Below are 17,979 nucleotides of genomic sequence, written 5' to 3'. Positions count from 1 at the left end.
CTGAGCACATCTCTGTCTTTCACCAGTTTGGCTAGCGAACGTAGAACCAACCAACCAGCTTCCTTATACTTCTCATTGTGACAAAATTATAGAAAGGTATCATGTATGCAATCACCCAGAACCTCGCCTTTCACCAATATCTGATGTAGTGGTGGTGATATTTTGCCTATTTGATTCACCACTTCACACCATGGGTTAGCAGTGTCCTCTTTACTGCTGGAAGCAGAGTCATCAACATCTTTAAGACTAATTGGACTTGAGAACTACTTTGGAAAACTCATCCTTACAATTTTGTTTCTCTAGAACCACTCTCGTTACCAAATGTCTTAGGCTGATTTCTCTAGAGAAATAAAACCAGTAAAGCGTATAAATAGAGATTAATGTCAAGGAAACACCTCATGTGATTGTAAAGGCTGGAACGTCCCAAGTCTGTGGATCAGGATAGAGGCTTCTCTTGATCCATGTAGCCACAGGGGCTGGTGAACCCAAGATCAGCAGGGCAGAGAGCAGGGCTCCTATTCACAGGCTGTGAAGATCAACAGATCCCAAGATCAGCAGATAAGTTGATTACTCAAGTCCCAAGAACCAGAGGTCAGACAAACGGGAGGCAGCTGCAGGATCCAGAGCATGCCAAAAGCCAGAACGTCTGCTTATATTCAGATGCAAGCCACACCCCCAAGGAAACTCCCTTTTGGCTGATTGGCTACTCACAGCAGATTACATCATGGGAGTGATCACATATAAACACTGTGAATCATGGCCCAGTCAAGCTGACATAATCTTAATCATCACACTAACACTTTCCCAGAAAGAAAAAAAAAAAAGAATTGTTTCCTGGCTCTCTGCTAATGGGTGGTTTCCTCCTTTTGAAACTGGTATCAACATTAGGTTCCATCAAATGAGAAGAGACTTAGGGCCAGCATGCCCAGCATTTTCCACATCTGCTTATGAAAACTGAACAGTTTTTAAACCAAAATCAGTGGTTTCCCTCAAAGAGTCATTAAAAGATATTGAAGAGGTATGGCATGATGAAAGTGGGATTTAAAGATTAATTTAGCAAATGGATGAAAGAGATGTAAGAAGCTAGAGACAGTAGGCCCAGTTAGTTGACTGCAGATAAAACAAGCATATGGGGTTGATGATATGAATTGGAGCAGTGACAATGGAGAGGACAAGAGAGCTATAACAGCTATTACTCAGAAAGAATCCACACTCGTTGATGACAAGTAGATTGGCTCTAGAGGCTAAGGTAAAGAGAGAAGACAATGAAAAGCTCTAGTATAAGTAACTGGGAAAATGAAAATACCATTGCCAGAAGTAAGATAGACGGGGATATAAGATAGAGGAGGAAAATCAATTAAGGGCAAGAGATAATGAAATTGTTTTATGACATATTTGCTTGAGTTGGTGGTGATGACAGGAAATTCATGTGGAAATAACCAAACGTTGTTGAACTATCTTTGAAACACCTGAAATTCTCTGATCAATAATCCTGTTATCCATAATTTAAAATGTTAATATTTGAAAATGTCAGCATCTGTCCCAACCAAACCCATTGCCGTCAAGTCAATTCTGACTCATAGCGACCCTATAGGACAGAGTAGAACTGCTCCGTAGGGTTTCTAAGGCTGTAATCTTTACAGAAGCAGGCTGCCACATCTTTCTCCCACAGAGAGGCTGGTGGGTTCGAACTAAGGACCTTTCGATTAGCAGCCGAGAGATTAACCACTGCACCACCAGGGCACCGACTGCAGGTTACTGACGGATATCTGGGTTGTACACTCAATTTAGCGAAGTTTTTTTCTTTCTCTCCCAGCTTTCTAAATTATAAAGTTTCTTTTTTCCTTAAGTTATAATATGCTTTTTACCTTTTGACTAGACATTTCACAGTGATAGCAAATGAAATTACCTGTAAAAATACCCATTTAACACTTTATTTTTTCCTTTGTAACTAAATGTTTCCCTTTAAAAAGATTTTTAAAAAGACCTGTTGCTCAAAATAGCTTCATTTTATAAATGGAATTTACCTATGAATATATACTTTAAAAGGAAATATAATAAAATTTTAAAATTGTGCTTAAAATATCAGTGATGATTATTTTCTATACAGTCATATTGTTTTCATTTTTCTTTTTGAAAGCAACTGTAGTACTTGACAACTCCACACTTACAGGTTGGCAGTGTCGCATCTTATACTTAAAATGAAGAATGACTCTTCAGTTATTACAACAGATAGTGAATGGTGGATGTTTGAAGGATTTTCAATCCGTGTCAAGTGACTGGTTCCCCATTTCTTTCTGTTTATACTACTTCCTACTGTAAGATTGACCAGTCGAATACAGTGTTATCTAGAGGATGATATAATTGATTAATAAGATTATGCTTTACTTAATAATGTACCTTCTGGTTTGTGTTTGTTTTTTTAAATAAAACGGCAATAGCAAATATCCACCATACATATCTTATAGAAATGTTATCAGGATCATTTTTATAGTTTCTGGAGAAATATTTTGAGTTCATCAGAAGGAAGATACTATAAAAATGTTATGGAGTACTGTATGTTCTAATTAGTTATTTTAGAATTCAAGGCTATCATTTATTTTTAAACTATTATTGATTATTTTAATTCTATAGGAGTGAAGAAGCATTTGTGGAAATATTCTTTCTATTACTTCTGTCACTAATTCTTTTTATAAACTAGAAATAACTTGTTTATTCATACTTTCCTATATTCCCTATGACATTGACAAGGGTCACAAAGTATTACACAGAAACCAGAGCCACAAAAAGTTAGAAAATATAGTGAAGAAATCAAAAGGAAAACTAATAGTTAAAAAAAAACGTGTTCAGTAAGACATAGAAATCTGGAAACAATAAAGCCAAAAGATACATTGGGGTAGCAGTAGAGATGAAATTAGAAATGATCTTGTGTGGTGTACTGCTCCCCAAAAAAAGCTAATATAATTTTTAACTGTGTTTGAGGAGACATCCCCCTAGGGTGAAAGGAAAGCAAAATATAAATGTTTGAAAACAGACCAAGGTTACAGAGAATTGATACCTTCTAACTTCTAAAAAGTCTGAGACAGCTTGCTTTGATGGCACATGACTTGCAGGCAGCTGTTTTTCAGACTGGTTCCAACTGGGGCTAAATTTGGGTAAGTGCTGCTGCTAAGGCTAGTATACTCCACCCAACCCCCTCCCCCCCAGTTGTGCTTCCTAAATGTCTCTCTGGATGTGTATATTCAGTCTTCATGCATTCATTCAACAACTGTTTATGTGCATCAGACATTGTCCCAGGTGCTGGAGATATAGCAGTGAATTGCAACACATAAAAAGCCCACACAGAGCTTACATTGTAGTAGGGGAGACAGACAATAAACAAGATAGATAAAAATATTATATAATATATTGTTGTTGTTTTTAGGAGCCATCAAGTCAGCTCTAACTCATAGCCACCCTGTGTAAAACAGAGTGAAACGCTGTCCAGTCCTCCGCCATCCTCACAGTCGTTTTATGTTTGAGCCCCTTGTTGCAGCCACTGTATCAGTCCATCTCATTGAGGGTCTTCTTCTCTTTCGCTGACCCTCTACTTTACCAAGCATGATGTCCTTCTTCAGGGACTGGTCCCACCTGATAACATGTCCAAAGTGCCCCTCGCTTCTAAGGAGCATTGCTCCATTTCTTCCAAGACAGATTTGTTTGTTCTTCTAGCAGTCTATGATATATTCCATATTCTTCCCTAACACCATAATTCAAATTCATCAATTCTTCTTCAGACTTCCTTATTCATTGTCCAGCTCTCGCATACATATGAGGTAATTGAAAATATCATGGCTTGGATAAGACACACCTTAGTCCTCAAGGTGACATCTTTGCTTTTTAACACTTTAAAGATGTCTTTCCAAAAAAAAAAACCAAATCCACTGCCATCAAGTCCATCCCAACTCAGTGGCCCTATAGAACAGAGTGGAACCGCCCCACAGGGTTTCCAAGGCTGTAAATCTTCACGGAAGCAGGCTGACGCATCCTTCTCCCATGGAGTGGCTGGTGGGTTCCAGCCGCTGACTTTTTGGTTAGCCGCAGGGCGCTTTAACCACTGCGCCACCAGGGCTCCTTTCAAAGAGGTCTTTAGAGAGTAGTAACTGGTAGGAGAAAATACAAAGCAGGAAAAGGGGACTGAAGAATTGTGTGGGTGGAGGGGAGACTTTGAATTTTTAGGTTGGTGGCCAGGGAAGGCATCACTGAAAATATAACATTCCTAGGCTTTCCTTCTGGTTCTGACCTGCCCCACTTCCCTCTCATAAAGACGGTATCTGCCTGACTTCAAAGGTCTTTTTCCTAGACTTCATAGTACCTATTCAGCTCTGAAATCTGTACCTTATTCCCTGCTAGCAGTCTTTTGTTCTGGGTCATTGAAAACCTGACCTTCTCCCCACACCCACTTCACCAGTCCTGTGATATTTGCCTAAAGAAAGGTTACCAACAAGTTATTGGATTTTTCCACTGTTTCTGAAGAAGCACATATGGAAAATTATAGCATTCTGGGTCAGAGGCTCTTGCCAGTCCAAGCCCATCCTGGCTGACATGAAGAGTGAGGGAATAAGTATCTTGACATACCTGCAACTTCTTTGCACCAGGTACACAGGATGGGAAGCTCTACCTTACAGATTGGTTTTCCACATACTGTTAAGAAAATACCTGAACCTAGATTCACTGAAACCATATGGCTAAATGTCTGATGCCTGTCAACATATTTCCTCCCAGAACTTGTCTCTATTTCATTGTTCTCTGCCTTTGCCATGGCTTGAGACAGACTTTTCTTTTTTTTCAGCATGTACAGAACACTTGGTAAAAATCTGGCCTCCTCAAAATTAGAAGGATAATGTTGTTATTGTTGTTAGTTTCTGTCAAGTCGATTCCAACTCATGGCAACCCATGTGTGCAGAGTAGAACTGCACTCCGTAGGGTTTTCATGGCTGTGACTTCCAGGTTAGTAGTCCAGTGCTTAACCATTTGCACCACCCAGGGACTCCTAGAAAGATGTTTAAAAAAAATACATAATGTAAAAAAAAAAAAAAGCAACTAGTAGATATCTTAGGGTTAAGAATTAAACTTGAAAAATTACTGTATTCAGATGGGTCTGTCTTGGTACTGGAAATATAAGAAGGGGGCCATTGATAACATATTCCTAACTATCAAGCCCCATTTCTCCCAGCAGAAAGTGTTTAAGTGGTAAGTTAGCAATTACCAGGTGAATGTGAGTTGTAGACAGCCTACTGATGTAACCTTAATTTTTCTTTGCTTAAATAATCCAGATTGACTGTTTACACTGACTAAACTTACTGAGTATTTGCTAAATATTCACTTCACTTTATTGCTGAAAATACCTCTTGAGGAAATGACACTAAGGAGTTATATCTCTTCATTGTTAGTGAATAATCACTTCCTTCTAAAGATAGCGGTGAAAAATCAACAGTAATTGCTTCTAGAATGTGCTGTCATTCAGAATGTGTAGACAAGTTGAGTTGTCTAATATGTTTTTAGACACAGCTCAAATTAATTAGGCAATTGAAAATCTATACTTGCCTTGTAAACAGATCTTAAATTGAAAGCATATTAGCATATATGAATCTGTACAACTTTATGACTACACGTACTGTTCAAGCACTGTAGCATTTCCCTTTCCACTCAAAAGATATGTATCCTAATCCTTTAAGTGATGTTTTCATGAACTAAATAACACTTTTCAGGCATTTTTGTTCATTAGTGTAAAATTGGCCTTGTAGTTTTTTTTCATCAGTTACTTCCCCTATTCGTTGTTCTATGCTACCTTATAATTATTAGTTAATGTAAGGGATGAGTATTCTAAAAGTTGACCACCCGGAATTCTTGTGTTTTCAGTGACTCATTCATTAGAAATAGCTAGAATCAGGAACTGGGGAAATAACTGATTAGAGAACCATTTAAGATAACCTATCTAAATACGTGATCTTCATTTATGTAGTTCACTAACATTTGTCCTTATTATATATATATTTAATCAGGTCTAATATTACCCTGTGATTTTGACTCTTTCAGTTTCCTAGTAATCACAGTGAATATCACTAGCCCCACTCCAGAAATTTCACTTTAAAAAAAATTAAAAATAGCCACCATGTTTTTTACAGCTTTATGAACCAATTTGTGAAAAATCCTTTGAAGAATTTGGCAGTAAAGGTGGCAGCTCTCCTTTACTGAGCTAACTCTTCCTTTTAAAGATAAAGCAATTTAAAACTAATTATTTTTGTAATTCTTTTGCATAAATAACTGAATAATATGAATTTATATTTGTTGAAAATTATCTTATGAGTTAATATGGAAGAACTTCCCTCAGTACTGCCTCATAGCTCTGAACACTATGTTCATAATTGTTGGAAACGTAAGTCAAGGATCAGTGGTACGTAAGACAGAAATTTTCATCCTTTTTACCATATGTTAAGTATTGATCTCCCTTCCCATACCTGCCTGTGTTTCATTTGTCCTTTATTTCTCCTTCCCCCTGTCAGCTGTCAGTGTTCCTGCTCTCGGTGGGTCTCTCTCTGTCTGTATATTGTACTCTGACTCTCTCTCATCTGGTTTAGTCTCCATGTACAGCTCTTTTCTCACAGTTTTTTCCTTCTGTGTCTCCCTGGCTTCCAGGCTCCCGCACCTAGAAAGTCTTTGTCCCGCCAGCCAGTAAACTCACATTTCCCCCAGCTCACACAGCTCTGTTTTCCCCTGCCTGACCTGTGTGGTTGCCTGGGTCCACTTGTGCTTCACTTCTCTTTGACTGTGTAATACGTGCCTCCCTCAAGCCCCAGGTCTCCATCTGCTCTTGCCTATACATTCCGCCTGCTCCAGTCTGCACCCTCTCTGCCTGCTCAGTCTATCTTGTCGCAGACAGACTGACATTAATTCACCAGTGATAATCTGTTTAGTGACAAAAATGCTCCCAAACCATACTTCTTTAGGGGAACTCTGTTGTTTCCTAGAGGTGAGTTGGAACATCTACAATGAATATCTTTTGCTACTAAAATGAAAATTCAAAGAGAACATTAGGCACTACAGATAGGCCAAGCATTTTCTATTCAGAAGATCTCAAAATGTTCTAAGTTGACTGTCAGCTTTTTAAAAGCAGGAATAGATTTTAAAGTTTCTGTTTCATCATATTTCTTAAAATATAATCATTTTTATAGGAAAATATTTCTATTTAAAGATATATTTTGAGAGATAGTTTAACTGGCCAATGACTTCAGTTTCTAGGTGTGAAAATTGAGTTAATTCATATTTGATATCTAAATATTCTCTGAGAATTTGTACTAGTATTGCTGTCCATATTATCTGTTAATATGTCTCTCAACTATATACATATCACCCTAACTATTCAATATTTTGTACCAACAGTAAAGAAATTGTATACAAACTAGTTTATAGGTGTTTTAGATAACTGCATGGTACAATCCTTGACAGAATTCAGTTGTATTGCATATTTTCTTAATTTCTAAAATACTGTAAAAGTGATTTGTTGAAAATTTGGGCAAATAAACATCTGCACCATTTTAAACTTCCTGTAACAATGATTTCTATAATGAAACTTTTGATAAGAGACCCTAAATTAAAATTTTCTAATTGCCTTCTAAAATTAATATTGGGTTAGAAATTCTTTCGCTACTGGCTAATGTTTAAGAAGAAATATTTTAAAAATCAGATTTTTACTTTTATTTTCTTTTAATAAATTGTCTTCAGGAAAATATAGTCTTCTTTCAATTTTAATTTGTGTTACATGGTAGCCATGTCTTTCCTGTTTTGTTTCCAGAGGGAACATGATTAAATTTAAAATAAGACATTGCTAATATAAGACCAGAGGAGTCCTGGTAGCTTAGTGGTTAAGAGTTCGGCTGCTAACCGAAAGGTTGGCAGTTCGAATCCACCAGCCGCTCCTTGGAAACCCCGTGGGGCAGTTCCGCTCTGTCCTGTAGGGTCGCTGTGAGTCGGAACCCACTCGACAGCATCTACCAACAACAACAACATAAGGCCACCAATACGAATAATTAAATGTGACCAATGTATAGGAAAGCTATCTGTGAAATTAAATGACACACAGTTTGAATTTTACAGCGATAAATACAGACTTTCATAACCACCGAAGTTTGGTTTTTGCAGCACTTCTCTTATGAAGGAATAATCCCCCAGAGTTTTTTTGGTTTTGCTTTTCTTTAGAAACAGTATCAATCATATAAAATCAACATAGGGAGCAGAGCTTAAATTTTTGAAAATCTAAATTTAATTATTTTTTACCAATTAATTATTTTAGTTGTTTTTTTTCCCTGAAAAAACTAATCAGCATGTCTTATCCCAAACTTCAGTTACTCTTGGTTCTGGTTGAGATGAGAAATTAACTGTAAAGATTTATTCTTTAATTCCACAAAGATTTACTGAGCATCTAATAGGTGCTAGGTAGTAGTCTAGACTCTAAGGATGATGTAAAAATTGCTAAGAGATGACTCCTGCCCCTCAAGAAGCTCACAGCCTCCTGTGTAGAAGTCTTATGCTGATTACAAAGATTCTCTTTATTCTTAGAGGATGACCACTAAATGGGAGGTGAGTGGGGTAGGGGAAGCTTAAGGATTTATGAACTCTTTCAGGACCAAAGAGTAACTGTTAGTTCACTGACACCCTCCTCTATTAAATAATATTCCTGTGTAATCTAAAACTTGGTGCGTTTTCTGAAAGTATCCACCTTCCTTCCATACTTTTGTAAGAATCTGACTTTTTATTCTAGCTATATGTTCCGAATGAATATATGTTACTTATCACAAACTCTCTGATGTAAGTTAGTTAATATTTAAGAAGAAGTTCTTTGGATTAGGACTGTGCCATTTTGTAGTCTCCCTAATATATGAAGAATTAGTTCTATTACATGGCCAGATGGAGATCTACAGTGACATTGTCTATAAAATGGGGGAACACTAGTACTATCCCATTGGGTTATTGTGAGAATTATGTAAAACAATCCTTACAGAACTCTTAATATCGTACCTAGCATATAGTAAGGACTCAATAAATACAGTCAGTCCTCACTTTGCACGGTTCTAACATACATGAATTTCACCTACCACCTGTAAAACCAAACCATTGCCGTCCAGTCAATTCCAACTTAAAGCAACCCTATAGGACAGATAGGACAGAGTAGAAACTGCCCCATAGGGTTTTCAAGGAGCGGCTGGTGGATTCAACTGCCAGCCTTTTGGTCAGCAGCCAAGCTCTTAACCCCTGCACCACCAGGGTTCCTCACTTACCACAGTTTAGTTAAATAACACCAGTCCCCAAACACATGGTTCAAATTTCAGTTACCATATTACATTAACTGTGAATAATTGCATTAAGTACAGACTTTGCTACTAGCCCTTCAGTCTACAAATCTCTATGTAAATAGCAGATGCACATCATGATCGGTGACCAGTCACAACATTTCTTTCAATGTCTGCCGATGATTGGTCACTGTGCATCTGTTACTCAGTTCTCGCAGCTAGCACTGTCTGGCAGTGATAAACCCTCATGACAATTTACAAAAATAGATCATCGAAAGAGAGAATTGGCCAGGAAAGATGAAAGTGCAGCAAAGAAACAAAAATGCTGGAAGTGAATTGGAAAGTGTTTGTGACAAAAAGGATGAATGTGTCCCAGAGGAAGTGATGCCGGCAAAAAACCTCACATTAAATGAACTCTTGGAGATGCTTCACGACTGGAAAGGATAAAATAGAGGATGCTGATCTTAACTTTGCCAAGGCATAGAAAAAATATGCTTACACCATATCATAAGTTAGGTGATGAGAAGGAGGCAAGTACTGTTCAAACTACTCTTGATAAGTTTTACAAGAAATGAAATACTTTAATTCTCAATATTTCTAATGTTTTAAATTATAGTGTACTAAGTAAATATTAATTTTACTATTTTTTCATTCCCCTATTGTGGGAGAAAGGCCTGGCTATCTGCTTCCATAAAGATTACAGCCAAGAAAACGCTATGGAGCAGTTTTATTCTGTATCATATGGGGTCACTGGGAGTCTGATCGACCGGATGGCAACAGGTTTGGTTTGTTTTTTATTCATTTATAACTGACAGTAAGAGACATTTTAATGTTTTGACAAAAAATTTTGAAGGTCATGGAACAATCATAATTTTTCTCATTTTTTCACTTTGCATTTTCAGCTTACACGATCGTTTGTATGGTCCCACACTGCCTTGCAAAGTGAGAACTGCCTATAGTTGCTATCATTATTAGCAATTATTTTGCCCAGCAAGTCTAGTACCATAGTTTTAGGGAAATTGTTCATTGCTTTTCAATGTTTGAGAATTCAAAACTTTCTGTCATTTCTCTCCTGTTTCTGTCGCTGTATTTTCTAGATTGTCAAAATGCTGTTTCATCACATCTTGTCATAGGGTTATTCTCAGAGGATATTGGATGTCCTTATATCTTCTATAGAAGTGCAGTATTTAAACTCTTCATTTTACTATTCTTCAGTATTCTACCCTATTTCTTTAATTCTAAATCTTCTTAAATTCCATGCAAACCCATTCCCTTTCATTCTTTATGCTAATGTCCTATTATTGTTCCATACTCTCCTTCAACCTCTGAAACACCTATCAGTTCTTTAATACATCGTCTTCCTTTCAAATGACACCTGCCTGCCTTTAAATTCATCAGTTTCTTCCTTATGTTTCAGCTATATTTCTGTCAATCATACAAGATCAATCTTTCTTGAATTTAAATTATTACAGGAAATTCTATGTAAGCGAAATGTAAAAGTCTAGCTGGAAGTTGACCAGGTCCATACCCCATTATTGGCAACAAAACAAAAATTAAATTTAAATGCTCTGATTTATCACCATTTGCACTTTTTTGAACCATGTGGATGTATAATTGAATATTCAAAAAAGTAATGAGTAAAATTTACCTTAAATAATGACAATAGAAGTCTTACTTTCAGCTTTCCATTCACAGTTGGTTTGATATGTTTCCTTGAGTTCTGAGGCTTTCAGAAGATGAAACATTCATCAGGTAGCCCTGCCATGTTTTCTGTGCACACAGTGAAGAGGAGGCTGCTGAGAACTCAAGGAGTGCACTCTAGACAGATAAGTTTGAATTGGGGCATAATGTGCTCAGAGGAGAGGGTGCTAACCTGGTTTTTCTTTAAGACCTTTGGAATCATAGTGAGGAGACTTTGGGTTATGACTCAATTTGATAAACTGACCAAATACTGTATTACCTCCGTGTCTAAAGCAAAAGGGTTTTGTCAGGTTTAAAATGCTTAAAGGAGTTTTTAATCTATATTTTTAGGTAAAGTTACAGTATTAGAAAATTTCCACTGAAAATTTTTAGTCTTGTGCTCCCTCTTGAATTTTTCACGGTCATTACTGCATCTCACGTTACCTAGTGGAAAAGTTTAGCTTTTTGTTTTGTTTTGTTTTTTAAAAAGGTGTGAATACCTCTATTTGACTTACTTCTGTTCACAGTTTCTTAAAGAAATTTCAGGGAAGTTTACAGAGGCCCCAATCTTGTGATGGTATTGCCACCAAAACCAATTAATTTGGGATCTCTTTAAAAGAAAATTCTCCTAGCACCTGAAAGAGTCATCTGCAGTAAACAAAAATTCTATTCTACTTCTCTGAGCCCATGTCACAGGCTGAATTACTAGTTTCATTGGTCATAAGCTGTCGTTTCTGTTGGGTGTATTTTACTGTGCAATGTAACAGAAAATTTTTCGTTAAACCAGTTTTGTAGTTCCTACTCTGAAGTAGAAGCAGAGTGCAAATTTGAATGTGGAAGACAGTGAGGAACTGCGCTCTGACTAGAGTAATCAATGGAAGAACATCCTTAAAGCTTTTCTTCTGTAACAAGGGCAAACTCAGCTAAAAAGTTTGTTTAAGTCCTGCTTGGCATAGCAAGAACCTTTAAACTTGATCTATCTGTGAGTATCTATGAATATACCTGACTCATCACCACAGTACCTTTCAACTCTGCCCTGCTAAGCTCAACTACTTTTCCTGCCTTCTACAGATATTTAAAATTCTGTAAGCCTTCTGGTAAAGGCTATAGGGTCTATATACTTAATATTATTTAATAGCACAGGAATTTTATAGCTCGGATCTACAAAATAAAATGGAGGAATTTTTCTTTGTATAGTCTAAATCTCTTTGTAGCCTGTATGTGGTCATGTCATATTTGTAAGTGCCATATTTGTATGTGAGCTTTTATTTTCAAGCAGCAATTACATCAGAGCAGAATCATTTTTAAAAATAATAAAAAGAACAGCAACAAAAGAAGTAACAAAAAAAAAAATGTCCTTCATATTCTTCATATGAGATTAGGCAAATCAGGGAAATTCTGTGCCAGCAATACTATTCATTCTAATTTTTCTCTGCGTAATTTAGAAGAGTACAAGCGTCTTGTTATTCATAAAGAGCTATCCTTTTGCCCGTATTCTTACCCTCCATTATCTCCAATGCCAAACAGGGCTATTGTTACATATTATGTAAATTTTTCTCATAGAGCAGTAAATGATTCTATTGAGTGACTACACTAATTTGATTAGTTCTATTTCCATGTTATTGCAACTTTAATGTTCTTATTGTATGTACTATACTTTCAGGTATCAGTTTTTCTTACCTTCATAACTTATCTTTGATGTCTCATTTTGTCATATATAGTTTTGTACTTAAAAACCTATACAAAGGATTGACAGTTTAATCATTTCAGTGTATTTTAAGGTAGTTTTCAGTGAACTAAATTTGTTATAATGTGTGGTGTTAACTCTCTCACTGTGAGGTGGGAAGCTTCTTGCCTGTCTTACAGTATTCAGCTGCCAGAGTTTTCCTGGATTCCTGACTTAACTTCCTAGACCCAGAGAGGGGCCTCCCAGTGCCTGGTCTCTGAATCTTGGCTCCTACCTTTACATTTTGCCTTGCTCCTTGAATAATGTGGTCCTTGGGGACCTACTCCTGCCCTTCAGAGTGACAGTGCTTTTACCCCTGACAACTGGTCGGTGCTAACTTACTAGGATGCCTGCAAAGTGGGGAAAACTATTAAGATCAGCACCATCTAGTCTGCCTTGCTCTCTCTGTCTGACTTGTGTATCATTCTTGAATCTCTTGGTCTGTTCTGTTGATTTAATTTCATTCAAAAAGTATTTTTTGGAGTCTCTACTAGAGAAGTGAAACTTCGCACACACCCTTGAACAAAGTCCAGTCCTCCTCTATCTGGAAATATCATCTCTTTATCTGCGTGATCAGCTTTGGGAGATATGCATTTGGAGAAATGAGGAAGCAAGGATCACCTTCCTAGCTAAGGAAATAATTGACCAAGATGACATAGGTGTTTTTGTTCTCTTACTATACTAATGCGTGGTTCATGCATTAGCACGGTGTTTGACATGTAAGTACAAAATTATCATATCTGTAATAGCCATTTGGAGCCCTGGTGGCACAGTGGTTAAGAGCTCAGGCTGCTAACCAAAAGGTCAGCAGTTCAAATCCACCAGCCACTCCTTAGAAACCCTATGGGGCAGTTCTGCTTGGTCTTACAGGGTCGCTATGAGTTAGAATCGACTCGATGACAACAGGTTTGGTTTTCTGGTTTTAAAATGGCATTTGAGTTCCATATCTCCTAGCTGAAGAGCTAAGACATGAAACTCCAGCTGACTGTTTAAGGCAGCAGATATATCTGAGTAGAAAAGTCCGTAAGTTCAGAGGGTAGGGAGATGACTGTGGTCCAGAGTATTTGGCAAAGGAATAGGAACTACTTGAGGAGAATCCAATAATACAAATCCTAACACTTTGTGCCTTTCTGATTAAAACTTAACTCTGAATACCAAAGATCCTAATAATAGAAAACTGTTAACTTCTCTTTGAGCAAGTATAGCTGTCCTGCTCTCCTGACAGTTTCTCTTCTCCCCCATTTAGATTATAAATGCATTGAGGGCTGGGACGATGTCTTCCTTATCCTTACCTTGTAATTCCCTAAGGATAAGACTGGCCTGATTCCTACATTGTAATCTAATCACTTACTAAGAGGTCCCTGTATTTTCTGAAGGTGATGGATTAGCCTTTCAAGCACCCCGGCCAAAACAGTGCTGGTTGTCTTTGGCATTCCCATGACCCGCATTCTTCTGAACTTTATTTGTTTCCAACTAGTTATGCTTCTGCTTATTTTCCCTGGTCACCCCATTGCCATAGCATATTAAGTATACTTTTAAGAAGATGTTGACATCCCTTAAAATATAGGCCTTTATTTGTGACAGCACATATGCATAAACTGGCAGATGTGCACATTGGCAAGATTGACCAAGTACAAAGAAGCCTTAATCAAGAGCACACAAGTTAATTCTAAAATCTGTCAAGGTAATATAACCTTACTTTTTAATTCAGTAAATGTTTTTAATCACTATGTTTAAACTCAGTTAATATAATAAAACTTTACTCAAATTCAGTTGAACTCACTTTTTTTCAATTCACTAAAAACATTTCATTCTACTATTGTCTTTAGACCGTTAATGAACCTTTTCTGTGTGATTTTATAGATGGACTGGTTTCAGTATTTGGGCCTACATGTAGACATAGATAGAGACATGTTGTTGTTGTTATTGTTGTTGTTAGGTGCCTTCGAGTCTGTTCCGGCTCATAGTGACCCTATGTAGAACAGAACGAAACACTGCCCAGTCCTTTGCCATCTTCACAGTCATTGTTATCCTTGAGCCTATTGTTGCAGCCACTGTGTCAGTCCATCTCGTTGAGGGTCTTCCTCTTTTTCACTGACCCTCTATTTTAACAAGTATGATGTCCTTCTCCAGGGACTGATCCCTCCTGATAACATGTCCAAAGTATGTGAGACATAGTCTCGCCATCATTGCTTCTAAGGAGCATTCTAGATGTACTTCTTCCAAGACAGATTTGCTTGTTCTTTTGGCAGTCCGTGGTATGTTCAATACTCTTCACCAACACCACAATTCAAAGGCATCAGTTCTTCTTCATCCAGCTTTCACGTGTATATGAGGCAATTGAAAACACCATGCCTTGAGTCAGGCACACCTTTGTCTTCAAAGCGACATCTTTGCTTTTTAACACTTTAAAGAGGTCTTTTGCAGCAGATTTGCTCAGTGCCATGCATCTTTTGATCTCTTTCTTTTTTTTTTTTTTTAATTGTACTTTAAATGAAGATTTACAGAACAAATAGTTTCTTATTAAACAGTTAGTACACGTATTGTTTTATGACAATGGTTAACAACCCCACGACATGTCAACACTGTCCCTTCTCAACTGTGAGTTCCCTATTACCAGCTTTCCTGTCCCCTCCTGCCTTCTAGTCCTTGTCCCTGGACTGTTGTGCCCCATTAGTCTGGACATGTTTTGATTTCTTGACTGCTTCTTCCATAGGTGTTCATTGTCGATCCAGGTAAAATGAAATCCTTGACAACTTCAGTATTTTCTCCATTTATCATGATTTTGCTTATTGGTCCAACTCCAGTGAGGGAGTAAAATCTGTAAACTGATGTTAACTAGAAATTCAGGTGTGGATACCTAGGTTTCTTGGCATATAGGAATATGCAGGTAGGGACTGTTGGCAGTGCTTATGGCAGTGAGGGGACAGTTAATGAATTGAGGGGTAGTCCCGGTAATACCTGGCATAACCACCAAAAACCAAACCCGTTGCTGCCAGTCGATTCCGACTCATAACAACCCTATAGGACAGAGTAGAACTGCCCCAGAGTGTTTCCAAGGAGTGGCTGGTGGATTTAACTGCTGACCTTTTGGTTAGCAGCCAAACGCTGAGCCACTGTGCCACCAGGTTTTCACTACCTGGCATATAGATGTTTAATGAATATTTGTAAAGCTGAGAAGGTATGCAGAGGTCTTGGGGGAAGGGTTCCTGAAGAGCTGTAAATAAGATGCCTAGATATCTTTCAGGGAGAGAAGATGGAGGCAGCGACTAAGGGACCCCTGAGAGCTTGGGGATGTAGAGCCCAAGAAGGAGCCTTGCACCTCAATGGGAGTTGAAGCAAAGGCCTCAGTTTCTCTTACCCTGCACCACAGTCTCCTCCCTCTGAGTGAGCGTGGGCCCGAGGGCGAGGCATTGGCTGTTCTGAAGCCACAAGAGCCGTCAGTTCCTGCCAAACTCCCAGCTAGGCTTGAGGTGCTGTCTTACCCTAAGGCTGGACATAGGCCATGAAGCTGCTTCTCCATCTTGCCAGGCAGTGGTAGGGGAGGGTCCATAAGGTCCATGCCAGTGTGGCTTGACACTTGGACCTGGCTGAGTGCCCAGGGGCCCCCTGGCAGGCTGATGGCTAGGTCGAGGGTTGGACCAGGGGTCTGCTCAGGCCCTGAGGTGTGGGGGGGGGCCCTGGCTCCTCTCCTTTACGAATTTCTGGGTGGTATGGTACCCTGTGGACCCTGGCTCAGAGTGGGAGAGGCGGGGCCTGGCTCCGGAGCCCTGCTGTGGGCGCCTTCCCTGAGCCCTACATTGTCCTGTGGTGCATCCTGAGGTCGGTGCTGCCAGAGGATGTCTCAGCAATAGAGAGAGAGATGGAGCAGCTGGCCAAGGAGCTAAGGTAGAAGGGGATGACCCTGGGGTTCTCACAGGCCAACGTTGGGTTTGCCTTGGGGGCTCTTTTTGGATGAGTGCTTAGCCAAACAACCATGTGCTGCTTTGAGGCCCAGCAGCTCTGCCTACCAACATGTGGAAGCTGCGACCACTGCTGAGGATGTGGCCAAAGGAAGTGGACATCAGAACCGTCTGGGCTTAGGCAAAATAGAGACGATCTTGCCACAGGTTGGGAAAAGGAATCAGGCAAGCAGAGAGAGACAAATCGGAAACAACCTGGAGAAACTCTTCCTGCAGTGCCTGAAGCCCGCGCCTCAGCAAATGAGCCTCTTCGCAGGGCAACTTTAGCTAAAGAAGGACCTGGTCAGAGTTTGATTCTATAACTGAAGCAAAATGGACAGTTGGCGCATCAGTGACTCCTCCCCATGGAAGGATGTGGGGGCTTGTTGGGCCTCCTTTCTCAGGAGGACGAGTGTGCTTTCCCCTGGCACTGGAGGGCCATTTTGGTTTCCTCTACCAAGGGTGACCCTACTTCACAACCCTATATACTCTGCCCCTTTCTCTGAAGGGGGGACCCCTTCTCTCTGCCCAGACCACCATTTTGGGCCTCCCCATGCTTTCAAGCTGAGGGATCACCTTCCCTGGGAGTGTAAAGACGGGAGAGGTAAGGGAACTTGGGGAAACCAGTCTCTGGGATTTGTTTCAGGGTTTTTAGCATTAAATTCTTTTCACTGTCTAAAGAAGAAGTTAAAAATATGTAGAGGGTGGTAATGCAAGTTGTTGCGGGAAAATTTGGGAGGGAAGTTGAAGTTTATTGCTGCTTTGTGTTTTTCCCTGGCATTGATTTTAAGGTGCCTTAACAACACATAGATGATTTCGGTTGTTTGTTTCTCTGTTCACTGAAACTTAATTGTGTCGTTATACCTGGTAGTTATCAGCAAAAATAGAGTTTACTTCTTTTAATAGTTTTTTGAGCCAAGAATGCATGTATTAACTTCTGAGCAAAATTTGTTTAAAGACCCCATCATTTTTTTAATCTTTTTTTTTAATTGTACTTCAGGTAAAAGCTTACAGAACAAATAGTTTCTCATGAAACAGTAGTACACATATTGTTTTATGACAATGGTTAACAACCCCACAACATGTCAACCCTCTAACTTCTCAACCTTTTTTTTTTTTGGTGAAAATACACATAGTCAAAGATACACCATTTGCCTTATGACAGTGGTTAACAATCTCACAACACATCAACAATATTCTTACTCAACCTTGGGTTCCCTATCACCAGCTTCCTTGTCCCCCTCTGCCTTCTGGCCCTTGTCACTGGACTCCTGTACCTCGTTAGTCTCATTTGGTTTTACGG

The 17,979-nt window shown here is 38.9% G+C and overlaps 2 protein-coding genes across 14 annotated transcripts in view; both read left to right on the top strand.

Moving 5' to 3' along the window:
• Positions 1-17,979, top strand: part of ARB2A (ARB2 cotranscriptional regulator A) — a 483,138-nt gene that overhangs the window by 335,814 nt on the left and 129,345 nt on the right. The gene's annotated exons all lie outside the window — the stretch shown is intronic.
• On the top strand, positions 15,445-17,744 carry POU5F2 (POU domain class 5, transcription factor 2). The gene is given in 5 exon segments (XM_023730117.1): positions 15,445-16,488; positions 16,491-16,742; positions 16,745-16,795; positions 16,798-17,060; positions 17,062-17,744. Coding segments are annotated over 5 exon segments (1,074 nt in total). The 5' UTR covers positions 15,445-16,061; the 3' UTR covers positions 17,143-17,744.

Source organism: Trichechus manatus, unplaced genomic scaffold (assembly GCF_000243295.1).
Source record: "Trichechus manatus latirostris isolate Lorelei unplaced genomic scaffold, TriManLat1.0 scaffold00032, whole genome shotgun sequence".
Taxonomy (NCBI): domain Eukaryota; kingdom Metazoa; phylum Chordata; class Mammalia; order Sirenia; family Trichechidae; genus Trichechus; species Trichechus manatus.
The sequence above is the reverse complement of the archived record's forward strand: the minus strand, read 5'-3'. Positions and strand labels throughout refer to the sequence as shown.